At 35.9% G+C, this 26,680-nt stretch overlaps 1 protein-coding gene and 1 pseudogene across 7 annotated transcripts in view; one reads left to right on the top strand and one right to left on the bottom strand.

Annotated features, from left to right (window-relative positions):
• LOC137252076 (uncharacterized) overlaps positions 1–26,680 on the top strand; it is a 307,866-nt gene that overhangs the window by 233,352 nt on the left and 47,834 nt on the right. For 4 of the 7 annotated variants that reach the window (XM_067787272.1, XM_067787274.1, XM_067787273.1 and 1 more), the window contains one exon: positions 5,491–5,887. The exons of 1 other annotated variant lie outside the window; for it this stretch is intronic. In XM_067787272.1, coding sequence (XP_067643373.1) covers positions 5,491–5,887 — 397 coding nt within the window. Of the gene's footprint in view, positions 1–5,490; positions 5,888–5,972; positions 6,877–26,680 lie in introns of those variants that run through there. 2 more of the 7 variants (XR_010953443.1, XM_067787276.1) reach the window with 2 other exon arrangements.
• Positions 15,122–18,612, bottom strand: LOC137252800 (uncharacterized; annotated as a pseudogene).

Here is a 26,680-nt window from a genome sequence, read left to right on the forward strand (position 1 = left end):
TTATCTTTTTGTTGACTAAATCCGCTCGAATGATGGAATGAGATGCACCCGTATCTACAGTCAGTAAACGTTCCATTCCGTCCACATGTCCTCCAACAGTAAGATTGCTCGATCTTTTTCCAATCTGCGAGATAGAGATTATGGGTCATTCAATTGCGGGAGCCAGCTGTCGTTCCTTGCGGCTGACTCCATTTAGTTTAACGATTGAGTGGTCTTGGAGACTTGCTCATCACCTTCTGCTCTGCGTTTACGACCACCCACATTGTTGGAACTGTTAGGGTTGGTGTTGCAATAACGCGCAATATGCCCTGGCTTCCCACACTTAAAGCATTTGACTGCATCATTATTCTTCTGCTGCGTACCCTTCAATGCCTCCAAAATTGCATCTATCCAGTCTGGCCTTTCCACATCCACGCGATGAGCTTTGTACGCTGGCTTATTCAAAAGTGAGGCTGTTTCCTGAGTCAGTGCATGCGATACCGTTAGTTTTGGATTCGCATATGTAGCCCGCTTCGTTTCCACATCTCGTATGCCATTTATGAAACTCTGGATTTTTACCCTTTCAGTGTATTCCACGGGTGCGTCCGCATTTGCCAAATGAGCCAACCTTTCAACATCCGAAGCAAACTCTTGCAAAGTCTCATTAGCTTTTTGGTAACGGTTTTGCAATTCTATTTGAAATATCTGTTTCCTGTGCTCGCTTCCGTATCGCCGTTCTACAGCAGCCATCAATGCGTCATAACTGTTCCGTTCGTACTCTGGAATATGTCTGTAAGATTTCGGCAGCTGGTCCTTTCAATGCTACGAAAAGTGCGGCAACTTTATCTTCCACATTCCAGTTGTTAACTGCTGCGGTCTTCTCAAACTGTAGCTTAAAGACCTGGAAAGGAACAGAACCGTCAAAGGATGGTGTTTTTAGCTTCGTATTGCTTGCTGAAATAACTGGGCGATTTAGTTGCAGCTCCTGTATACGACGTTTTAAAGCATCTACCTCAGCCTCGATTTTGTTCTCAAACTGCATTATTTTTTCGTCCATACGGCCTTCTAGTTGTACAGAGATCTGCGATGATACCTGTGCTGAAATTTGTCCCGACATTTCGGATATACGTGTCTCCTGTGTTTCAATCCTGGATGCTATTTGTGACGACATTTCGGATATACGTGCCTCCTGTGTTTCAATCCTGGATGTTATTTGTGCCGACATTTCGGATATACGTGTCTCCTGTGATTCCATTTGGGATACCATATATGTCTTATGTTCTGCCAGTTGAGTTTCCATCTTGGATGTAATGCGTGTCTCCTGTGACTCCAGTTGGGATGTTATATTTGTCTTTTGTTCTTCCAGTTGGGATGTTATATTTGTCTTTTGTTCTTCCAGTTGTGATGACATGTTGGTGGATATTTGTGATGACATTTCGGACATTTGTGCCGATATTGCAGCCAATATCATGTTCAAGTCTGTGTTCGCCATTGTCTGCGGTGTTTCATTTTTCTCCTCCAATTTTGTTGTCTCATCGCCATCAAGATGAAAGACATACTCTTCCACGTCAATTCCTTCTAATTCCATTGCCTCTCGTAGTCGTGCCTGAAGTTCGAGTTTACTGCCGGTTGTATTCAATCCACGGCTCTCCAACTCCTTCTTCAGTTTGGGATCTTCAATTCACTTAACCTTGTCATGTCCTTGTTGTCCTCTGTAATTTATTCAACAATTCCTCTTCTGACACCAATTGTAACGAATTTGCTTGCAAATCCTCTTATTTGCCTTTTTGCTAAGTTCGTATCACTAAACTGTTGAATAACTAACTCCAATATTGAATAATGGAAAAATGGCCTTTATTAAAGTACTTCACAATAACACTTATACTTTGCAACTAACTGGCTTAATAACCAAACTGATAGCTTAAATGAAACTGACTTTCAAAATAATGCTTCTATTGCTCGCTAGATATCGTCTTAATCGAAACTGATTATAGCGCCTCTACCGCTGGTGCTTTTATACTCTTTGATTTCCTCGTGGCATCTTCTAGGCGCTTCCAGAATTTACTTAGTTGCCGCCATATAATTATAACTACAGATGTACGTATATAGCTTCTCATATGCGTGTATTTGTGAGCGACACTTCAACAATTACAATTGCATACTTTTGGGAGCATCTCTTCTCTGCTGCGTGTACGTACATATGTGTAGACATAATGTTTTATTCGTTTATGTAGATACAAGTGACTGTCTGCTTTATTGTTGTTGTGACTTCATTTACTTAGCATCAGACTAGGGATGTGAGTATCACCTGGTGTCAATCATATTCGTCACAATATGTATGATTAGCCGGTGAGCGCCACTCAATAACAAAATAGCATGGATAATGAGTGAGCTCTATGAATTTAGAGTGTAACCACACTGTGCATATCCTGAACATCCTCCCCGGTCGAGTTCTTGGACTCGAAATACTCGCCATCAAGTAATCTGCATAGTTTTTGTACTGCCCGGGTGATGGTACCGTTCATAGTCTGTAGGGTAACATTGCGCACTAGGCCATAGCTGCCCGAGTGAATGGCGGTTATGCGTCCTAATCGCCAATGCGTGGGAGGCAAGTTCTCATGCCTAACGAGAACGATATCTCCTACCTTCACGTCCTTTGATGGTTTCTGCCATTTATTGCGGATTTGCAGGGTTGCCAAATACTCCTCGCTCCAACGTTCCCAAAATTTTTGATGCAGTTGTCGGACCAAAAGCCACTGCTTTATGCGGTTAAGTGGGATCGAGCTGACCGTTGATTCAGGAACCGCTACTAGTGGCTCACCAATCAGAAAGTCGCCGGGCGTCAACGCTAACTTGTCGGTTGGGTCATCGTACAGAGGTGTAATTTAAGCAGGCCTCATTGCGTGCTGTTAGTGTCTGAAGTTGACTATACCATGGTGACGGGGCCCCAACCAGACGTACCAAATGATACTTGGCAGATTTTACCGCAGCCTCCCACATGCCACCTTGGTGCGGGGCGCTAGGGGCGATGAAGTGCCAGCATGTTCCAATATTTGCCAAAGATTGCTGAGTGCTTTCGTTATGCCAAGCAGCCAAGTGTTCTTTCATCATGCGATTGGCGTCAACAAACGCAGTGCCGTTGTCACTATAGAGATCTCTGCATTGACCTCGTCTGCTGATGAATCTGGTGAAGGCATCCAAGAACGCTTGTGATGGTAGATCATCCACAACCTCTATATGGACCGCTTTGGTAGTCATGCAAATGAATATAGCTAAATACGTTTTTACCTTGGCACGAGACCGCTTGGTGCCGATGCGCACCATGAACGGGCCACAATAGTCCACGCCTGCCGATATCTCAACCCTGCTGTCCGCCTGCAGGTTTGAATGCCATAGATCGTGATGGGCACTGAAATGGCCCAAGATAATGCGACTATCGCCAGTGAGTTGTACTCTGATATTAGGGCGTTATCCACTGGGGCAAAAGGTGGCAGGAGGGATGTAGTCGTTCATGATTTCTAGGTTTACATCTCCTGACCGGACAGATAACATTATAAGACACTGTCCCTGCGGTCGATGCCAGGATCAAATATATAATATTGCACAGAGTGGTGTATGATAAACGCGAGGTCGCCTCCATTTCCGCTCTCGCGGTCTTTCCTGTGGACATTATACCCAGACCAGGTCTGCAATGCAGATCTTGCTGTGGGTTTAGTCTCTTGAATCGCAGCAATGCGGATGTTGTGCCGCTTCATGAAATCGACTATCTCCGTAATCTTGCCAGTTAGTCCATTACAGTTTAACTGCAGAATTCTGAAGTGCATAAGGGGAGACGCCGCCACTCTGGGGGTAAGTAACGGGTGACTACGCCTGGGTTGTGGAAGCCAGGACGCAATTGCTGTTGTGGCCCTGGGACTGGCCGTCCTTGGGCAAGCATTGGGGTGCCCGGATGATTTGGGTTTGCGACCTGGCAACATGGCGCGATGAAACCCGTCGGAGGTTGCCGTCGCGGAGACCAGAACATCTAGGAAAGTGGCACCACCCAAGGCAGGAGCTGCATTGGGCGGATGTCGTAAACCCATATATTATTTGCTGGCAGACGGTGCAAGCGGAGGTAGGGACTAAGAGTCTGTTTCCCTGACCTGCACGATTGCTGCCGGAAAAGAGGGGGGGGGGGGGAAGACGGGGGCAGGGGCTAATGCTCAGCATTGCTACCAACTCTACTACGAAGGTATTAGTTATGAGTGGTATCAGCTGTTTGAGTTGTTGGCGCCGTGGGGCGCGAGTAGCAGCGGGTACTTGTTGTGGCTTGCTGAGCAGCGGGGCTGCTGGAAGGTAGTGGCGGCGCTTAGGCGTAGACTACGGGACGCCCTTGGGCGTGAACAGCAAGGAGCCACAAAAGATTTATAAAAGTTACGAGGACGTGGGATTTTGGGATCAAGCCCAGAACAACCTGTCCGATGCAACCATCCCTTGCACGAGACACACTGAACAGAGTATGACCGTCCTAAAAAGATTCTTTTCCGGCAGATGCAACAAAACCATTTCTCAGGACCGGGGTCAGGAGACGGACCCGAATTGGATTCGATGCCTTCCCGGAGTAAGAGAGTATGGAGCAGTCCTGCTGCAGGGAGCTGCTGGGAGGATGACAATTTGTGGGAGGGACGCAACAAATTAAATGGGGTCACACTGAAATGACAGTCCTTGGTCGGGAAAAATCCCGAGTCGCTCCGGTACATAGAACCGACTGCCTTGGGAAGCGATGAATTTAGGGTGTAACCACACTGTGCATATCCTGAACACAAGACGAAGTTCGTTACGATTAATTCGCAGCTTAAATTTTTTTCTAACCCCTTTGTTCATAAAAACTACAAAAGACACACATCGCCGGTTTCGTAAGCAAACGTGCTCGGTCCACTTTTTATAAAAATTGAAATTTGAATGCAGTTAAGTAGCAAAACTAAAACTATATCATTTTACAAAAACAAAGTTACTATGACGTAATTTTTACATATTATTGTGCAGTGTTATGCAAATGTGCTAAGTCCAAGAAAATTTGAAATTAAAAAAAAAAAAAAAATACCTGCTATGTATAAAAGCAACTTATCACTAGGTTTTTAAATTTCCAGATGGATTTTAGAAGAAGTGAATTGAAATTTAGAATAGTCAGTTGGATTTTCGAAATCATCAATTTGATTTAAGAAATTTCAATTGAAAACGAAAGCATCAGTTGGAATTTATAATTGCCAATTGAAATTTCGAAAGCGTCATTTAGACTTTATTGGATTTCAGAAAATATCAATTCGATTTTAGAAAACGTTGAAAAGATCAAATTTACTCCTTCGGAAACCCAGCTGACCCTTTCTTAAATCCAATTTGTGCTTTTTAAAATAAATTTGAAATGACGAAGAACAGGCGATTGAGTTTTAGAAAATGTAAATTGGATTTTAGATAGTGCGAATATATATTATTTTATTCACTTCTTAAAATACCACATTTTTTACATTGCAGGCTCAAACGAAAAAAAAGTGAAGAGTTAACGACAATTGCCCAGAAACTTCTTTTTAACGCGATTCAAATATGTCATATAATATATCGGCTCAAGCATTTACTTTCTCTAGAGGCCGCAACGCTCAGCTGGTTCCAAAGAGAATGTATCAACGTCTTCGTAAAAAGATACGCCATATTAACTCGTAAATTTAAAAAATCAGTACCGGGAGATGGGCTTCTACAGCTTACAACAGAACGATTTATAAGCTTTTTCAAAAATTCTTTTGATGCTGATATGCACCATAAAACTATAACCTGGAACGAAAGATGTGTTATCTGCCACAATCACACAAATCCTGATACCATGATGTGTGAAAGGAATCATAAAGTGAAGCGGTGCTATGTCTCTTTTAAACAGGTATGTATTGCTTACAGAGCTGGGCAAAAATTATTAGAATGATGAATAAACGATAAAATATTTTTCTGATTGCTATCTACATTAGTTAATATTGCACTTTTTTCGGCACTTTCCACTGCACTCACCTTGCACTCGAAGTACAAAAAGAAAACCAAAGAAAGTTAAACGAAGTAAAAGTATAAATATCACAATGTGTATTTAAAATTTGTTGAAACGTGGTCACGCTCGCTTAGACTTCACGGCCCCCTAGGTGAGTTATCAGCCTAGTTGGAGTAAAGTTCCTAGCGCTTTTAGTCTCAGATAATGGTATCAAGACATGCAAATAAAGTTAATGAAAATAATATAAATAAAGGTAATGAAATTTTAAACTATAAAATTCCGACAACACTACGAGCATTGCGGTAATTTCTAGGGTTATCGGGCTACTACCGACGCGTCGTTTTGCAAAAAATTATGTTAATATGATTAAGCCATTGATCAAATCCCTCCGCTGTGAAAATGGGCATATAAAAGCTAAAAAAGCCAAAAATGTTTATATATTTCTAGAGGGTGATGCGTTATGCGGGTTCGAAAAGATAAAACGAGTTTTGGCTCCTGAGGATTTCCATTCTACAAATATTCTTGCAAAGAATGAGTCAATAAATTAATAATAAAATATCGAAACATACGACTTTACATTGACTTCAATAACTTACATTTCCTTTTCTAACTGTTCAATTTTCGCAGCATTGTTGTCAAAAGTGTTACGATGATTTGTGCCTCAGGGATATCCTCAGTTTGGCTTACATCCATTGACTCAATTGGCTCAATGCAACAATTTTTCTACCATCTGCTTCCTTGAACGAGACTCAACTATTTTGGTCACGAAATATTAATATCCAATTGCTAAGTATGCACTTATGCATTAAATGCACATATTTGTTTATATCGGTCACGCTGACTGATACGCTTTGTCCATATACACACATATGTGCTCATGTACCTAAGTAGGCCATTCCAATATGCTGACTCCACATACAGGAAATATGTACATTTTAGTTCGTAAGTATTAGTTTAAATAGGTATAAATAGAATAATAACATTTTGTATAAAAGCAGAAGCATTTCCAAAATAAAGACAATTACATTTGTTGATCCAACGAACCAACATCGTTTTATTATATTTGGATGAATTATTATATGGCGATCCTGCCAGATTGATCACTAGATAGCAGAAAATTTGCTAAATAAGCAAAATTGCTAAAACGATCATTCTGGAGGAAGACCCTGATAAGTTTCAAAAATTAAATTAATCCTGCCAACCAGGCAAAAGGATCAAATATTTTCAAAACGGGTTCAGCTATTTTATCAAAAATGAGCCCATCAAAGATGACGAAACCAACATTGAATATAGCGATGTGGACAATTTGCATCCAACAATATCTGTAAAAAACGAAGACTTGGCCATTGATTTCGATGAACAGCAATAAACACCAAATGACTGGCAGCAAGAACAAGACTGGCAGCAAGCTAGTTCTAAGTATTTAATAATAAATATTAAATTTAGAACAAATTTGGCAGCTCAGCTGCTCAACCAGAATAATTTTAATAAAATATTTCAATTAAACATTTTCTTTAAAAAATTGGCACAAATTGAGCCTGAAAGTAGAAAAAGATGAAGGCAGAAATGGCATAGAAATTAATTTTTAAATATTTCGTAATTTTAACTAAACAATTTGAAAAAATAAGTTACATTTTTTTTTAAAGAAAAATTGTAAGTAAATAAGAAACGTAAAACAAAAATGTTTTGAATAAAATGTTAGAAATAAATTTTTTTTTAAATATGGTAAGAAAATTTTAAGTAAACTGGATAGGAAATTTTAAAATGTCTTGGTGGACAAAATTAGCTCAAGGCATTATGATAGCAATAGCTGGATATGAGGTAGGAAAAGGAAACTCTGAAACATCAGAGAATAGAATAGTTAAATATGAGCCACCAACTAAGGTAGAAACAAAAAATGTTCCAAACATTCCAGATGTTTGGTTACAAGTCCTAATCTGCGCATTCATGCTATTGATAATCACAATAGCTATGATGCTCAAAAATTACATGAAGCATAATATAGGCAACTAAAACCATTCAAGATCGTATGTAAGAATTCCATTTAAACAGAACATAAATAGCATCTTTAGTACTCTATTACATAAAGATTTGACCCCAATATTTAACACACAATCTGATCTTGAGGAAGAGCAACCGAAAATAAACTTTGAACAACAACCCTTAAAATATATCAATCGACAGTAAAGGCAGCTTCATTAGCCACATCTAAGTTCAATAGCAAATCAAGAATTTACATAATTTCTTTGCATGCTCCTGATATCTTTGAAGACAAAGATAGTCATGAAGCAATAGCAAAATTCATATTAAATACCACAGTAGTTCCTATGGAAGTTATCGAAGTAACATCCCTGAAGGCTGCCAAATTAGAAGATTTATACTACAGCCCCGATAAAACAATAATTTTTCGCAAAATAATGCATGATTAAAAACCTTATGTCAGTGGAAATATGCAAATACTAAAAGTTACCAGAAGACCGTAAACTAAGAACCAGCCAACAATAACAACAAGAATGAAGAAAAGTCACAAAGAGAACCTTAATATATATGTGAAGCGCTATATAAATTTGCAATAATAAGACATGTTGCGCTCATTTTTATCCCAAAAGGATAGAAAAATGGTAGCATAAAAAATACAAGCAATCTGATTGTTGAGGAAGTTATTGACTTAGGACAATATTCGACCAGGCTGAAAAAGGCCGGCAATCTAGGACTTGAAAAATAAGTAAAAACACAGTTGTCCTGAGGGACAAATTGGTGAGGAATAATAGAATAATATTCGATTAGGCAAATTTAAAAAGAAAATAGGTGCACAAGTTCTCAAAGATCTAATAAATGCACTAACCATAGAGCAGTGATGGGCAAAACGGCTCATATGAGCCTTTTGCTCATATGCGCACGCTTTGCACATTTAAGTGCTAGGTGAGGGACGATCAAGTGCAGGTATGTGGTGCGAAGAACACAGGAAGAGAATAATATAGAAACACACATAAGATTGAAAAAGAGAGAGTATTTGGCCTTATACATATGTGGAAAATAGAGCTGCCACCTCTCTTATTATTTTCAAATTATTAAGCGTTTTAGGAAAAACTAGCCCTTACCGGCGGCTTCGCTCGCACCAACGTTGGTTAAGCATGCCTGGCTCGCACTAAAGGCCACAAATATGTAATGTCGCTTTTGTGATTCACAACTCAAACTGAATTTTCAGTTGTAATTTTAAAAGTTCCTTTATGATTCAAATCATAAACAAAGCAAGTTTTAAAATTAGAAAAGTGGTCGCCGTAAATTAAACACACATGCAACACATGCTCCAACAATTTTTGCAGTGTGGATTTAACGATATATGTATGTGAGCTGAAGAAATTTGAAAATTGCCCCATAATTTGAAATTTATAAATGAAAGCAGTTATGTTTATAATACAACTGGTAAAATTAGTCGTTGTTTATGCGATTATACCATTTAAACGGTTTTATTTAGCTTGACTTGACAGGCTGGTTGGCTGGATGGCTGGTTGGCACGACTTTTGTAATTGAAATTTAAGTACCTTCCCGATAAGCTATAAGGTTGAAACTTGGAATATAGTTCAGAACCCGATGACAATGCAATAATAAGAAAAAAATCGGCGCTAGGTGGCGCAAGGATCGAGATATTCACAAAAATCGTATTTGTGGTCCGATTTGGCTCATATTTGGAACAAATACATACAAGAATAGAAAGCGACCTATGAAAAAAATCGCCGCTAGGTGGCGCAAGGATCGAGATATTCACAAAAATCGTATTTGTAATCCGATCTGGCTCTTATATGGAACACATAATCAGCCCAATTCTAAATGAAAATTCCGTGCGAGTTTTTTCCCTTCTCCCATTCCTCGTATTCTAAATAAAAATTCCTTGTGAGTTTTTTCACTTCTCCCTTTCCTCCTATTCTGAACAATGTTCGAAAAAGCGGAAACCGGTTATGGGAGAAAAGTAGGTATTATGAAAGTGAGGGAGAGGGAGATTTCTCTACCATTTCATAGGAGTTTTTTCACTAGTTAAATTAAAGGGAATGCATCAAAATAGTTAAAGGAAATTGGTTCTTTTAAGAAAGAACACTTATTTGTACAAACTTGTTCTAAAATATGTATTTACATTCTACCCCAATATTCTCACTGTTAATACAACAACAACAACAACCACAATATTTATTTTAAGTCGAAAAGTATATCATAAGCAACGGTAGAGCTCTTGGTATACATATTTGATGCAGCCATCCAGAAATTGTGCAAGGATTTTTTAATAAGGCTTAAATAGATTTTGGCATATGAAGAAGTAGGAATTCAACTCAACTTGGCCGCCAGAAAATTGCTTTGCTGAACGAAAGCAGGCAACTCCGGCAGATTTGTGTTATGCGGCCGTCTTCTTCTTATGTTCCGCTGTTGATATATCTGTGGCACCAATTCATTACTAATTTCAGTGAATACCACATGAAATGCAATTAATACTGTGCATTGTTTATATTTTATTTCTTAATTTCCAAAAAATTTGCAACAATAATTAAACTTTTCAATCTTTTAAACAAAATAAGAAATGTGCAACGAAATTTCAATTGACAAAACAGCTGACTTCGAAAATTCGAAATTCCTGTTCCCCAATTATTGTTCTCCCTAGGAGAACAGAATTGGAGGAATTTTTCCGCGGGAATAAAAAAATCCGCGAGAACAAAATTCCGCGAGAATATTTAGAATTGGTCTGAATACATACAAGAATAGAAAGCGACCTATGAAAAAAAATCGCCGCTAGGTGGCGCAAGGATCGAGATATTCACAAAAATTGTATTTGTGGTCCGATTTGGTTCATATTTGGAACACATAATACATATGTCACCTTAGTTTGAGTTGCATTTTATTTCATTTTACTTTTGCACTGTGGCATCTCTAAATATTTGACATTTTGCTTTATATGTTTCTTTTCACTATGGATATGAATTGCTTTTACATTTTTATTAAACACAGTCAGTCTTGTATAAACCTTGAAGAAATAAAGACTTTATATATTTAATCTACATAAATTTATTTGGAACATCCTGACACATACATGAATAGAAAGCGACCTATGATGTCCGATTTGGCACATATTTGAAACAAATATTACATACAGTCCGGTAGAAGTGACATCAAAATATTTTGGAGTTGGAGGAGGGACAAGCATACGTGGCGCAGAGTTGAGTAAAGTCTTTGGAAGGATTATGTATTGCGGACTTATATTCTAACAAATTGTCAGGAAAGAGTCCTTGTAATAATGAGTCACCAAATGAACTAAATAGAATAAGAAATAACGGGCAATTAAATAAAGACTAAAAACTTGAAAATAAAATAATTAAAAAAAAAATTTTAGCTAAACGGTTTTATTTAAAACAATACTTACATAAAGAAATAATAATAAAAGCTAGAAAAATAATTAGGTAGGCCCTAGGTAATAGTCATCACACTCCTCATCAATCTAGGGCGTTGATCAGCCGATTAAATAAAAGCGTTAGACGCGTCAAATTTCTATTGATAGTCATATATAAGACCAACTGAACCCCAATCAGGTTATGCTACGCCTCACATTTTTAGAAGTTTCACGCGCCCAACGCTTTTATTTAATTGTCTGGTCAACACCCTAGATTGATGAGGAGTGTGATGACTAGTACCTAGGACCTACCTAATTATTTTCGAGCTTTTAGTATTATTACTTCATGTAAGTATTGTTTTCAATTAAACCGTTTAACCTAAACATTTTTTTAAATTATTTTATTTTATTTGTAAACTGATACATTTCTGTCTAGGCTCACGGCAACAGATTTTCAGAGTTTATTAATAAATTTATACATGTGGGACTATTGTCTCTTAACGTACATCAACCTTCGGATATTTATCAACAACACAATATTTTTAATTTCTAAATTTATTTTTAATATACATTATTTTAAATAAATAGATTATGAAAACTAATTCAATCAAAACACTATCAATTATTCTATGTATGTATATTTGTACACTCAGAAAAGAAACACTTTAAAGTCACTTTAAATCCAGTACAAGGAACTTTAAAATTAAAAATTTTTATGTATGAAAACCAGCCGTATTGAAAAATATTTAATCTTAAAGTTAACACTTTAAAATGTAAATTATTAATGTTAGCACTTTGAATATTAAAGTGAAAACTTTACATTTTAATATGCGCATTCTCGAATACAATTTAAACACTTTTGATTTTAAAGTTCACACTTTTAACCCAATTTAAAAATGTGTGTATTTAAATTAAAAGTTAACACATTCAACCTCAAATTAAAAGCTTTAGCTTTTATTTTGAAAGTGAACACTTTCAAATGCAATTTAAAAGCTTTCACTATAAACTTTAAAGAAAACACACTATTTTAATTGTTTTTAATTCACATTTTTTGTATTCAAACATATTTAAATTTAGATTTATTTTATATCTATGAAATAACTTATTTATAACTCATTTATAATTCATTAAATAAAATAATTTAATTTAAAATTAAAAAATAAACCATTATATTATTATATCTTTTTTAATCTTGCATATGTCTTTCCATTGTTAATTTGATGTAAATTCATAGACAGGCTTGTGAAATGTGATATGTTAATCAGTTTAAGGCAATTTTGTTTTATACCAGTCTCGTAAGATTGAAAATGTGCATCAAATCATAATTTCAATAGGATAACGTAGAACGTAAATAATTTCATTTTCGTAAATAAAAAGTTTGATTTTATAGATACAACAATTTATTTCATTCAGTAATGCTAAAAAATTATTTTGTTTATACTCGATTCCTTTATAATGTATTATAGTCGAAACATAAACAGATTGATAGTTAATATTTTCAAAGTTCAATATTTTAGGAAAATATTCTTCTTTTGTTAAGTTCTTTGTAATAAATGTTTCAGTGTTAAAAGCATGCGGAAACCCATCTTTATACTTATGTAAAAAATTTGAAAAACAAAAAGAACTTTTCATAGCCGCTGTATAAGCAGGATTTACTCGAGATGTTATATTGTCAAAATATATTTTTGCATCTTTATGCTTTGCCTCGAAACGCATTGCCCAAACAAACTTGAGAGGATCACATTTCTCAATTGCGCGTGGGTAGTGCACCAAAAAATGATGCTTAGGTTTCAAATTACCGTAAAGTAGAATATATAATTGATGATGTGCTTTAATTAAATTTTTTAACTTATCTAGATCGAATTTAGAAAAACTAGAATCAAATAATAAATCTACTATTTCTATTAGCAACACCAACAGTTTCCAATGCTTCACGTCTGGTGAAATTAAATCTCCTATCATGAGTGGAAGAAAATTTGTAAAGCATAAAACCTCACTAGCTGTCATTTTTAAGTTGTAGGCCTAAAACGAAATGTACTTTGAAAGTCTGATCAAATGATTGAATTAATATCCCTTCCTCCAATGATTTAAGCTCTTCAAGTAAATGGAAGAAGGACGTTCTGTTTCCACAAAATTTCAAATCTTTTGCAGATATAAAAGCAGCATTAAAAATAAAATCAAGTTTTGAGAGTATATATTGTGGCATAGTAGGGAAATTGTAATAACAACCGCAAATTGAGAATGTGTGACTACCAAGAGCGTTATTTATTTGAAAGTCATCAAATTTTAATTTAATTGAATGAAAAATTTGGCCATTACAAAAATTTGAAAAATTAGTATCTGCTAAAAACTTTTCTGTATTTTCTAAAGTCATTTGTAAAACATTAGGTAACTCAAAAAGTGCTTTAAATTGAAATTTTAATGGCATTATTTGAATGCTAAGCTTTTTACTATCGAGTGTAGGGTTTCCCTGAACAACTGTGTCAGCTATTTCATTAAGAATTACAAAAGACTTTGGGCTTTCATATAAATTCATTGCCTTCAAAACTGTAATTATTCGATGTTCAGATTTTATTTCCATAAATGGATCATCACAAAAGTTAAGAATACAGTCAATATCGTTTTGTAGTTCAGGTAATAAGTTACTGTTTGAATTTGAAATAATATTTCTGATTGTAGCAGAAACTGTTCCTAGTAAATCTGATACCATGCTTTGTGTATTTAAAACATCTTTTCTTGGCATGGTACTTTTTGAATATAGTTGCAGACATAAAGCTAAAGACTTATTTTTTAAATCCGTTATGGTTTGTTCTCTATTTATATGAAATTGTGAACTTGTGTCTGGCATTGTTACTATGATACGTTCATCTGATAAAATGGATTAATCTAACCTAATTCCGGAGGATGTGGCGGGTAACTCTGTTGGTGTTTGTAAAGTGTAAATTTAATTTTTTTTGTTAACAAATGTCGCTTTAGAGAACTAAAGTTAGAAAAAATTTGCTTACATTTATTTTGCTCGCATTGAAGTTTATCTCTATTTGACAATAAATTCATGTGTTTTAAATGTCTTATTAGCACACCAACACTTTTAAATAACTGAAAACATCTGAAACATTTATACATTATTACAATCGAAAAATTTACAAAATTAATTTTTTTCAAAGTAAATATAAAAGGTTTTAAGATCGTCCTCAGAGTCTCCTACCACAATTATAAACGGCTGTACAGTCAATTTATATAGTGTTATTTTATTAATTTAACAACAACTTACCAATTTTTTTCGTCGTTTTTGCTTGGTTCAGAAGATCTATTGATTGCTGATTCCGTATGTTGGCATAGTAGTAGTATCTTGGTTTTAAAATTATCCCACTTTGTTTTTAAAAGATTATCTTTTTGTGAATAAATCAAATTGAAATCTAGATAAATCTAAAAAATATATAAAAATTTGTATATCCTTGAAATTTGTGTTAAAGTTCTTTTTAAATACCAGAAATGGTGCTCTGGAGTCTTTTAAAATTGGCCACTCCTGCAAAAAATCAGAACTCGAAAGCTTTGCCAAATCCTTCTTCCGAAATGTAAATGTTTTTTGCCATTTGTCAATAACCTCATCCCAATTACTGACATCTTTTTGAAGCGAAGTTTTTAAACATAACGACAGCGTTTCGTCAACTTCAACATTTTCTTCTACTAATGGATCACGTACTTCACTCGAAAGAGATCTTTCCGCAGATGGACTACTCTTTCTAATCTTTGTCTTTAACTTAAAATATTTGGAATAGAGCTTGCCTGATGGGTTTTTTTTTCTTTGACGAGGAATGTAGTAATAATCCTCAAAGAAATCAGTTTACAATATGTTCTTTTAAATATATCGTTTTTAATAATACCTGGGACTCTTTTTCATCGGGAAATAAACCAATTATTTCTTCCACAATACTAGCAAAGTGTTCTGGTCTAAGCTTTGCCTTTGTTAACATGCCATCTTCTAAAATTATTTTCATGAGGGCATCGCGTTGCTTATTCGTAAAACATGCCCTTTCCTCATAATATTGAATAAGTTGTTTTCCGGCTGAGTTATCGTTTAAAAATGTTGAAAAGGGCTGCAATGCAATTTATCATAAAATTTAATACAAAACCTTTTACTGTATATTATTACCTGTGATCCAAATGCGTTTTCTAGCCAACCAAAAACTTTTGAAGTCTGGCTCAACGTTTCGTCTTATATTCCAAACTGAAAAAATAAGTTTGCTAAATTATACACGTAGTAATATTGAAATGTTAATTGTATCTATGTACGTGCTTAACGTCGCAAATAAGCTTCAAAATTAATATTATATTTACCTTTGACTTGCGCCAGAAAAACAACTTTTCTCTAAGCTATGCTCGAAGACCAATATTTTTTACTGCTTCCGCAATGTCTTCTTTCGACAAATATTTTAAGTTTCGAAAAGTTATTCCAGCATCTAAGGAACATTAATAATAATGCATAAGTGTTAATATTGCCGAAGAATTTTTACTTACTTTTTAGGCCAAGAAAAAGTTTTTCCAGATCAAACTCCTTTAGCAGATTAAGGAGAATCGTTTCTTCTTCAATATACGTGTACGGTAAATCACCCTGCTCATTAATTTAAATATCGTTGCCAAAAATTCGCAGCAAGTCGTTTTCCGGTATAATTTTACCCTGACTGGTCGTTCTTGTATCTTGTTTACACTTCTAAATTCTTAAATGCCGAAGTGAACACTTTTAATTAGAAAGTGCCACTTTGATTTATAAAGTGAACACTTTAAATGTCAAAGTGAACACTTCTAATTAGAAAGTGCCACTTTGATTTATAAAGTAAACACTGCTTTCAGTTTTGACTTCCTTTAGTGGAACATATTTATAAAACAAGTAAAGTACTTGCGATACAAAACCCTGGCCTCATATGCAAGCTCAGAAAGATTGACTGCTTTAAAATCCCTGTAGTAGAACTGTGTTCTATTTGTGCAACTTAGGGCTATGTTATATGAAATAAACAACATGTCGTGGTCAGATAATCCAGCAAGGGAGAATTGGTCATAATGGAGCACTTCGGAACTGTTGGATGTGCACATCAAATCTAGCAAACTAGGTTTATAATTAGGTGAAAATCGCGTAGGATATTTGTTAACGACATCTAGTCCTATGGAGTTAAAATCATCCGTTAATTTTAGACATCGTGAGTCTTTATTTAGTATATCCGTGTTGAAATCACCACAAAGTAGTATATGCTCATACATGTGAGAAAATTGGGCCAATAGCCGACAAAACTTGATTCGTGAACCTTGGCTGTTTCTTGCTTTCAGTTTTGACTTCCTTTAGTGGAACATATTTATCAAACAAGTAAAGTACTTGCGACACAATACACTAGACTCATATGCAAGCTCAGAAAGATTGACTGCTTTAAAATCCCTGTAGTAGAACTGTGTTCTATTTGTGCAACTTAGTGCTATGTTATATGAAATAAGCAACATGTCGTGGTCAGATAATCCAGCAAGAGAGAATTGGTCATAATGGAGCCCTTCGGAACTGTTGGATATGCACATCAAATCTAGCAAACTAGGTTTACAATTAGGTAAAATCGCGTAGGATATTTGTTAACGACATCTAGTCCTATGGAGTTCAAATCAACCGTTAATTTTAGACATCGTGAGTCTTTATTTAGTATATCCGTGTTGAAATCACCACAAAGTAGTATATGCTCATACATGTGAGAAAATTGGGCCAATTGCGAAAATAAATTATCTAGCTTATATGTTTTATTGGGGTTGTATACACATGTATACACATACAAAATATACTCAATAGGATCATCTACACTTGAATTAAAAATTATTTTGTGAGGAATATTTGCTTTGCAGTATATGGCAACACCCCCGCCTCTGGCACCTGTTTTCCTGTCGTTCCTATTCACTTTGTAGCCATTTAATGCATACATGTTATCACCAATATCTTCTCTAAACCAGGTCTCAGTCACACATAAAATATCTATCTTTGAATCCTGTAGAATGAAGTTCATGTAATGAAGCTTTGGGGTGTTAAAGCTACGAGCGTTAATGTGACAGAGCTGCAAGCCCGGATGATTTTTGCTTACAGTATTTAAGATAATCCTCAAACAATCGTTGTCAGTGCTCAAGAACTCATTCGAACTATGCATAATCATTTACGCAACTAGCACGGTGTAATTGGCTTTCAATAACAAAAATTGCTAAAATCAAAACAAAGTAAAGGGCATACATGTATATACATATATATAATATAAAAATATAAAAGAAAATAAATGTAAAGAAGATAACTAATGTGAAGCAATAACAATAAGTATATGTTTATGTAATATTATGTTTTCAGCATCTCTTTTGCATGTTTCGCTTCGCTGACTAGCACATCAACATCATTCTTGCTTTTAACTAGTTTCGCCTCTGCACTCCGCTGCACTCTCACATATACTTTGCTTCTCATACTAAAAACAGATGCAAGTAAATTTTGTTTCTTTAATTACGTTGCGTGGCGCGTAACATCTCTGTTTTGCAAAGTTAAGCTCTCGTGAACATAAATTTTTCCGTAGCCAACTTCATCAATATCGGAGAGTGTTAATGCTCTATTTTTTAATTTGCAAAATGCAGCGATAGCTTTAAGCAGATGAATTCTATCATGTGCCGTGTTTTATTTTATTAAAATAGGCACCGAAGCTGACTTGTTGCTACTGTTTGCGCGCATACGAAAAAATGGGCGTTTGCCAGGAGGCTCAATATTTATGGCACGACACAGCTTTGAGAAAATTTCGCTGATGTTTTCATCTTTAGAGTATGGTATTCCCATAATAATAATATCGGTTGAGACCGCATTTTCCTCAAATTTTTAGACCTGCTCACGCATATCATTTGCTTTGCATCTGAGTACCTCTAATTCTGTGTATATTTTTTCTACACCAGTTACTCTTTCCTCAGTTTTTGTAATTCTCTGTTCTGTGTTTGCTAACTCACCGGGAATCTCACCTATTCTCTGCATAACCCTCTCCAAATTTTCCATAGATTCGTTGATTTGCCTGATTATGTTATCTTCATGTTTCTTTAATTTCTCCTCCCACATATCAAGAAGCTGTTCAGATGTAGTCAACTCAACTTGTACCTTTTTCTCTGCATTACGAGTGGTTGTCAATGTATTTGGCGAAGATAAATTAGAATTTGCTTTCAGCAACTGTCGGTGTTGTTGTCTTTCACTTCTTTCTTTTGACATTGTAGGTTTGTATGTGATTATGCAATACGGAAGAACAGATGCAGCAGAAAATTAAGCTTTAAACAAATTGACTATATTTTTCACAAGTCAAATAACAGCAGCTAAAGCAAACCAGGTCTTCCGAGATACTCAATTTTGTGATTTTCCGGTCAATTTATTTATAACATTTACTAATGCTTACTTAGGCTCTTTTGACCATTAGCGTTTGGTGCAAATAAAAACAAACTTATTTCACCATTCCAACCCGACGTTTCGCTAGTCTATCTAGCTTTTTCAAGGGCGATCTGTGTATTTTAATAACAAAAAGCAATACATTAATATAAAAAAGAATACACTAATATAAAAAACAGAAAAGGCATAAGTGCGTAACATTTCAATATTAGTAATCACAGTATTACATACAAACAAATATCACAAAAAAAGAGGCAAAAAACACTTTGAATAATATAACACGATTTATATAGAAAACTCACATAATTGGACTATTTAAACAAATTTGTTAGAACTAAAATTATTTTCGGTACCATAGTGGTATCATTGTCATACTAAAACGAATTAATGTTAGAGACAGAGGGTGTAGGCAGCAGCAACGTCATCTGTATCTTCCTTTTTTTTGTTTATTGTTTTGTCTCTTCTTTGCAATATTCGCAGGCTTTCTAATGTGTACCTGGCTTTTCCTTGTTTATTTTTGTGTATGATTCTTGTGCTTTGTAGATCAGCTGCATTCCCAGTTTGTGTTGTGTGTTGACATAATGCTGTGCTTTGTTTTTTCTTTCGTATATCTGCTTCACTGCCGAACTCCTAGTGGCCGTTTTGTTGTTCCTATGTATATTTTCTTGCATTCTTCATTTTCATAGCCTTCACATGTTATTTCATATATAACGTTGTTTTGTTGGAGCTTTTCAATAGGGCTTTTTGTGAATATCGTCGATAATATATGATTGGATTTGTAGGCAAATGCAATTTTGTGTTTGTTGTTGGTTAGCGTTTTGCTGAAGTTCTCCGTAAGTTTAGGTATGTATGTTACGCTAGAGTATTTTTTCGTTTCTTTTTCTCTTTGTATTGTTGCTTTATTTTGTTCGTTTTTTATTTCCATTATTTTGTGATCAACTAGATTTTTTACTAGAGTGCCCGGATAATTATTATTTTTAAGGATTTCGGTAATTTTTCTTAAGTTTTTATCCCAAAATTTTTCGTCGCTTATTGTTATAATTTTGCTTATAAGATTTTTCGCCGTGTTTATTTTATATTTTAGAGGTTGTGAAGAGAAAAAGTTTATCAGACGTCCAGAAGATAGGGGTTTTGCACACCAATCAAAAACGAGATTTCCATTACATTTGTCTATTTTGACGTCGAGGAAGGGAATGCTACAGTCTTTTTCTATTTCATATGTAAACTGAATTTTGTTATGATAATTGTTTAGGGCTTCTAAGACCTGTTCCACGTCATTTCTTTTAACTATCGCGAAAATATCGTCAACATATTTGACTAGAAATTTTATATTAATGTCAAGTTTTTCCTTAAGCGCCTTAAGTGTGTTGTCAAGTAGGTCGTACATAATTATATCAGCTATTGTCGGGGAGAGAGGGTTACCCATTGGCATGCCAAACGTTTGTGCATAAATTGTGTTATTGTCCATAATTATATCAGCTATTGTCGGGGAGAGAGGGTTACCCATTGGCATGCCAAACGTTTGTGCATAAATTGTGTCACAATTTCTCTCTCCCCGACAATAGCTGATATAATTATGGACGACCTACTTGACAACACACTTAAGGCACTTATTTCATCATTATTCCCTAGCATTCCAGTAGACCATGCTTTGGAAATCATTTCATCCAAATGGAACCAAATTAAAAAGCATACAAATCTAACCAAATATCTCTTCCTTGAGGTAGTACGGTTTTGTATTAAAGAAAACAGGTACTTCAACTACAACAATAAGATTTATGAACAACGTGCAGGAATGCATATGGGGTCACCGGCATCTCCGGTCATAGCAGATATTGTGATGGAAGAACTGCTAACTAATTTTGAGGAAGATACACCATATAAACCACGCCACTGGTAGACGATCTATTTGCCATTGCTAGAACAGACCATATTGAGAAAATGCTGGCTAACTTAAATGAATACAACAGATCTATAAACTTTACGTTAGAAGTTGAGAAAGATGGAGAATTGCCATTTCTGGACACACTGGTCATAAAAAACAACAACCACCTCACGTTCGATTGGTATAGAAAGCCTACTGCCTCCGGTAGATTATTAAACTTTTATTCGAAACACGACAGGTCTGAAATTGTAAATACGGCCAAAAATTTCGTAAGACGTGTTCTCACAATTAGCGACGCGATGTACCATAAGAAAAATATTGAAATAATTCAAAAAGTTCTTGAAAATAATGAATTTCCTGCTCAACTTATAAAACAATTCATACATAGCCATTTCAAGACGACTAGAGACAAGAAAGCTAAACCAGATAAACTATATAAATACACCACTTTTGTACCAGGTTTTTCGAATAGGATAAAGCATTCGAATTTGTACGACAGGGACAAATTTCAAATTGCCTTCACATATAACAACACTTTACGAAAAATATTTACGAATACAAAAAGCAAAATCGGAAAATATGAGAAATCCGACGTTATATATAAAATTAAGTGCAACGGCGACGGGTCCCACGTATGCAATAAGGTTTATGTGGGGACAACTAAATCCAAACTAAAGACAAGGATTTCCGCTCACAAATCAAACATAAAAAATAGGGACCACATTAATTATAACAAAACGGCCCTTACTCAGCATTTCAAAACAACTGGACACTCTCCGGATTTCGATGAGGTAGAAATTCTACAACAAGAAAAACATTATACGAAACGCTATATATTGGAGATGCTTCACATAATCAGCACACCCAACGATAAAAGAATGAATTCTAAGTCAGACACAGACCAATGCGCTCACGCATACAGACAATTGGTAAAGAAAACATGCAAAAATTAATGCTGAGAGTGTTATACAACAACATTTACCTGGTGGGAATTTAATACATACTTATGCTATGGGTGTCGCTCACAGTTTAAATTTTTATGCTATATTGTTGTTAGTTAAGAATTTTGTTTATAATTACGGTTCTTTATTTGTTTACTTTTTATGTTTATTTTCGTTTTTGTCATATCAAATTTTAAATGAGTCGATCTGGTACATCCAACGATGTAAGTCAAATGTATACATGTACTTTTATGTTTTTTATTATAATAATTGTATTTTTGTATTTCTAGTCCTGAAGATGACTTCTAATTGAAGTCGAAATATCGATAAAGAAAAAAAAGACAATATATATGATGTTTTTAAAATAATTAACTGCAGAAGTAATACTGCGGAATGCAATCTCAATGAGTGTCAAAAATGTCCCGGAGTTGAGATTTTTAAAATGTCTTTAAAATCAGTTCTTGAAGATAAAGGTATAGAAAAAGGAGAGTATGTGAGCTGACAACAAACCGACAGATGTACATTGCGCACTACAGTTTCTAATTTGGAAGATTTTGTGCAAGAACTATGCGATCGCATTTACAAGTTAAAGCCTCATTCATATATTGCCAAACAACAGTCGAGCTTTTTCAAAGATAGAAGAGAAAACCTAAAAGAAGGCGAATTTCTCGTAACATGTGACTTTGCTGAAAATTACTCTTTCATTGCTCAAAATGCTGCACAATCTTTTCACTGGAATAATGACCAGATGACGATATTCACTGCCGTTTTTTATTATAAGGAAGGAAATACTGTTTCACATAAAAGTATGGCAATTTTATCATATAGTCTGAAACATGACACAGTAGCTGTATATGCTTTCCAACAACTACTGATGAAGTATTTAACTAACAACTTCAAAGTTACCAGAATTATATACTTTACTGACGGGGCAGCACAACATTTTAAAAACAAGTATAACTTTCAAAATCTTGTACATCACGAAGAAGATTTCGGTATTCCAGCAGAATGACATTTCCATGCTAGTGCACATGGCAAAGGCACATGTGATGGAGTTGGTGGAAACTTGAAAATACTTGCAAGGCGTGCCAGTTTACAAGCTTCACCGGATATTCAAATTCTTAATTGCGATTCTTTTTATCAGTGGGCCAAAGGAAACTTACTTCAAATAGAGATTTTGTTCAGTTCTAAGGAGAGTCCAGCAAAAACAGGCAACGAATTAAAAGATCGTTTTCATAAGCCTGAACCAACACCTGAAACACAAAAATTTCATTCATTTATTCCTGCTTCTACAACACAGCTTGAAGTAAAAAGATTTTCCCTTCATACTAGCAGCCAAGAATTTCACAAAAACAAAAAAGAAAACATTAGTATGTACAACTCTACTATATTGACTTTGAACTGAATAGATTTTAATACCAGTATGTATAATTTTAGATTAAATTTATTCACTAAACTAGCAATAGTCTGTAAGTACAACCTGTAGAATGAAATAAATGAAATGGTTTTATACACAGAATAATATACAGGTGTTCAAGTGATTATAAAATTAATATAATGGCATTATGTGGGTGAATTTTTATCTGTACCTTTATGTTAAAAAAAAAAATGTATCAAAGACATTTTGGGGCAGCATAACAAGATAGGTATCATTTTAAAGCAAAAATATCAAGCTTTTATTTAAAAATAGAAATAAAAATACATAAAATGTTCAAACGTGAAAAAAAAAATACAAAATAAAAATTATAAAATTTATGGGTGAATTTTAGCTGGAACTCTATATGTTTAAGATAAAAATGTATTAAAGAAATTTTCGCGTGCCAAAATAAAATAGGTACTATTTTAAAGGAAAAATATCAAGCTTTTATTTAAAAATAAAAATATGAAAAATGCCCCTCTTTGAAAAAAATTAAAAAAAAAAATTTTAATAAAATTTTTACAAACATTTTTCTAAAAAATTTTTTTATATTTATATTCGAAAAGAATGGAAAAAATACTTTAGAAACCGTTTTATTCATTTCTTCTTAGAAAGCCAATTACACGACTTATGATTTATAGAAAAAATGCTTCCACAAAAAAAATTGAGAATTCAGACGCTTATATCTCCGTAACCATCCCAAATTTAGGAGCGAACTTAAGTGAAATTAACACTACTATATAGCACAGAAATTTTACCAAATTTCATTCAAATCGAAGCGATGAAGCTTTTTAAGTGGAACGGTTGATATACTTTACCCCACATGGACAATTTGTCACAGTACTTTGCTGGATATGAATCAAGTACGGTCGGGCACTAGCACCGTAGGGTATTAGCGCGAATGATTTGGTTGACCACGTCGATTCATCTCGGTCATCCTAACCCTCCTTCCACGAAGAACTTAGGTTTGCCAGAGCTTTGCTTGTTAATATGTCTACGCACTATTCATATATTTAACAGGGTTAACCCCATGCGCTCCACAAATTTTAAGACCCCATAAACGCTCACTTTTACTTTTCTCAATCAACAAGGTCTAAAAGATTGCCTTCAAGTTCCTGGTGTTGTGATAGTATTAGGTACTTTTTAAGAGACATGTTCCCTCAAAGAATTTTCGTCAGGATCACGGAAGTGCTAGGAAGCCAGCAGTTTCAATATGGTTGCCCCAGAAATAGGTTGGTTGATTGGTTGCTGTGCCGACCGGACACTTAAAAAGCGAGCCCAAGTAGCGCACGGGCCGCCATTTTTAAGCAAATTTCCACTGGAACCAATTGCTGCTGTTTTAGTATAACTAGTCGGTACTCCGTCCGAACCATTTGATGGACAATGAAGCTGCTGATATCTTTTGCATAGCATTGAGATACTTCCTTAAGTTCCGGCAGTATATAACTACCCACAGTTAGAAACCTAGAGTATGCTGGGCGTTCACAAAAGTATAGCGTGACTGTTTGCCCCGTTGCCGTAGCGCCTGTTACGCTATCAAAAGGGATCCCCGTTCTCGGCCAGTGTTCCGTGATTGTGGCAGTGTGCAGGTGTCCGAGGATTGCCAGTACTACTTGAATCTGCTATGTATTTTTCATTTATTTGATTTCAGTGGATGATTACCGCCTCCGCTGCCTGCAGCAGTGTCCCTGCCCTTCGTTTGCCTTCTTGTCGCCTTCGATGTTCCTGTGACCAGGCACCCATATAAAAGTTGTGTTTGCAAAGTAAGCGAAATAGGTTGATAAAGTTTATTCATTATTCTGAACAAAGGAATGGGCGATTTTTGTAAGATGTACATTATCTGCATGGCGAGACATATATAAGGAATGTCCGGGCTATCTCTGGATAGGTTATAGGTTAACTTTCAACAATAGCCAGATCTAAAATAGCTCATGGTCGCGTTCTTTTCCTCCTTCAACTGGTGTCTGAGGCTTACTATCGGCGTTATTTTTGATTTTGTCATTTACGCATTGCCGGATCTCATCTAATATATAAAATTCTTCTGTCACGTGTTTAGAGAGGCTTAACTCCTCCCAAACGGCTGAACCCATTCTCATGAAATTTTGTGAGCATATTGGGTAGGTATGAAAATCGGCCAACGTCTACCTTTTTTCCCTACGTGCCTAGGGTCTTCAGATCAAAACATGGACCCGGGTACCCCTAGTATGTGTTTATACAATATGGATATCAAATGAAAGCTGTTTATGAGTACTATAGTACAGGGTAATTTTCATACCCCTGGGTAACTAGGGTCTCGAGATATATGCCAAAACGTGGACCCGGGTACCCCTAGAATGTGTTTATACAATATGGATATCAAATGAAAGCTGTTTATGAGTGCTATGTACAGGATAATTTTCATACCCCTGGGTAACTAGGGTCTCGAGATATAGGCCAAAACGTGGACCCGGGTACCCCTAGAGTGTGTTTATAGAATATGGATATCAAATGAAAGTTGTTGATGAGTGCTTTAGCAGAGGGTAATTTTCATACCCCTGGGTGACTCGGGTCTCGAGATATATGCCAAAACGTGGACCTGGGTACCCCTAGAATGTGTGTATAGAATATGGATATCAAATGAAAGCTGTTGATGAGTGCTTTAGTAGAGGGTAATTTTCATACCCCTGGGTGACTAGGGTCTCGAAATAAAGGCCAAAACGTGGACCCGTGTACCCCTGTTGTTGTTGTTGTAGCAGTGCTTCGCCCCACCTAACAGACGCGACCGATCACAAACTGTCATCAATATCCTCTAACGGGAGTCCAAGGAAACTTGCTGTTTCAACAGGGGTGGACCATAGGGAAAGGGGTGTTAGAGGCGTTGGTTCCACATTACAATTAAAGAGATGGTTGGTGTCATGTGGGGACACATTGCAAGCGGGGCATACATTTTGTATGTCGGGGTTGATTCTGGATAGGTAAGAGTTTAACCTGTTACAGTATCCAGAACGAAGTTGAGCCAGAGTGACACGCGTTTCCCTGGGGAGTATGCGTTCCTCTTCCGCAAGTTTTGGATACTTTACTTTGAGTACTGGGTTCACCGGGCAATTCCCGGCATAAAGGTCCGACGCCTGTTTGTGGAGTTCACCAAGGACCTGCTTATGTTTTTTCGCTTCATACGGCTGTGTTCTCAGATGCCGTATTTCCTCAAAATGCTTACGGAGATGACTCCTTAAGCCCCTAGGCGGTGCTGGCTCGTCAATCAGATGTCTGTTGGGATGCCCAGGTTTCTGGGTATTCAACAGGAACTGTTTGGTCAGCATCTCGTTTCTTTCCCTGATGGGGAGTATTCTCGCCTCATTATGTAGATGGTGTTCTGGGGACATAAGAAGACAGCCCGTGGCAATTCTGAGAGCAGTATTTTGGCAGGCCTGTAGCTTCTTCCAGTGGGTAGTTTTTAGGCTTGGCGACCATATGGGTGACGCGTAGCACGTAATCGGCTGGCTAATTGCTTTGTATGTAGTCATGAGCGTTTCTTTATCTTTTCCCCAGGTACTGCCAGCAAGGGATTTGAGGATTTTGTTACGGCTCTGAATTCTCGGAACAATTGCGGCTGCGTGTCCACCAAAATGTAGATCCTGATCAAACGTCACACCCAAGATTTTGGGGTGTAGGACA

This window comes from Eurosta solidaginis, chromosome 5, assembly GCF_040869045.1.
Source record: "Eurosta solidaginis isolate ZX-2024a chromosome 5, ASM4086904v1, whole genome shotgun sequence".
NCBI lineage: Eukaryota > Metazoa > Arthropoda > Insecta > Diptera > Tephritidae > Eurosta > Eurosta solidaginis.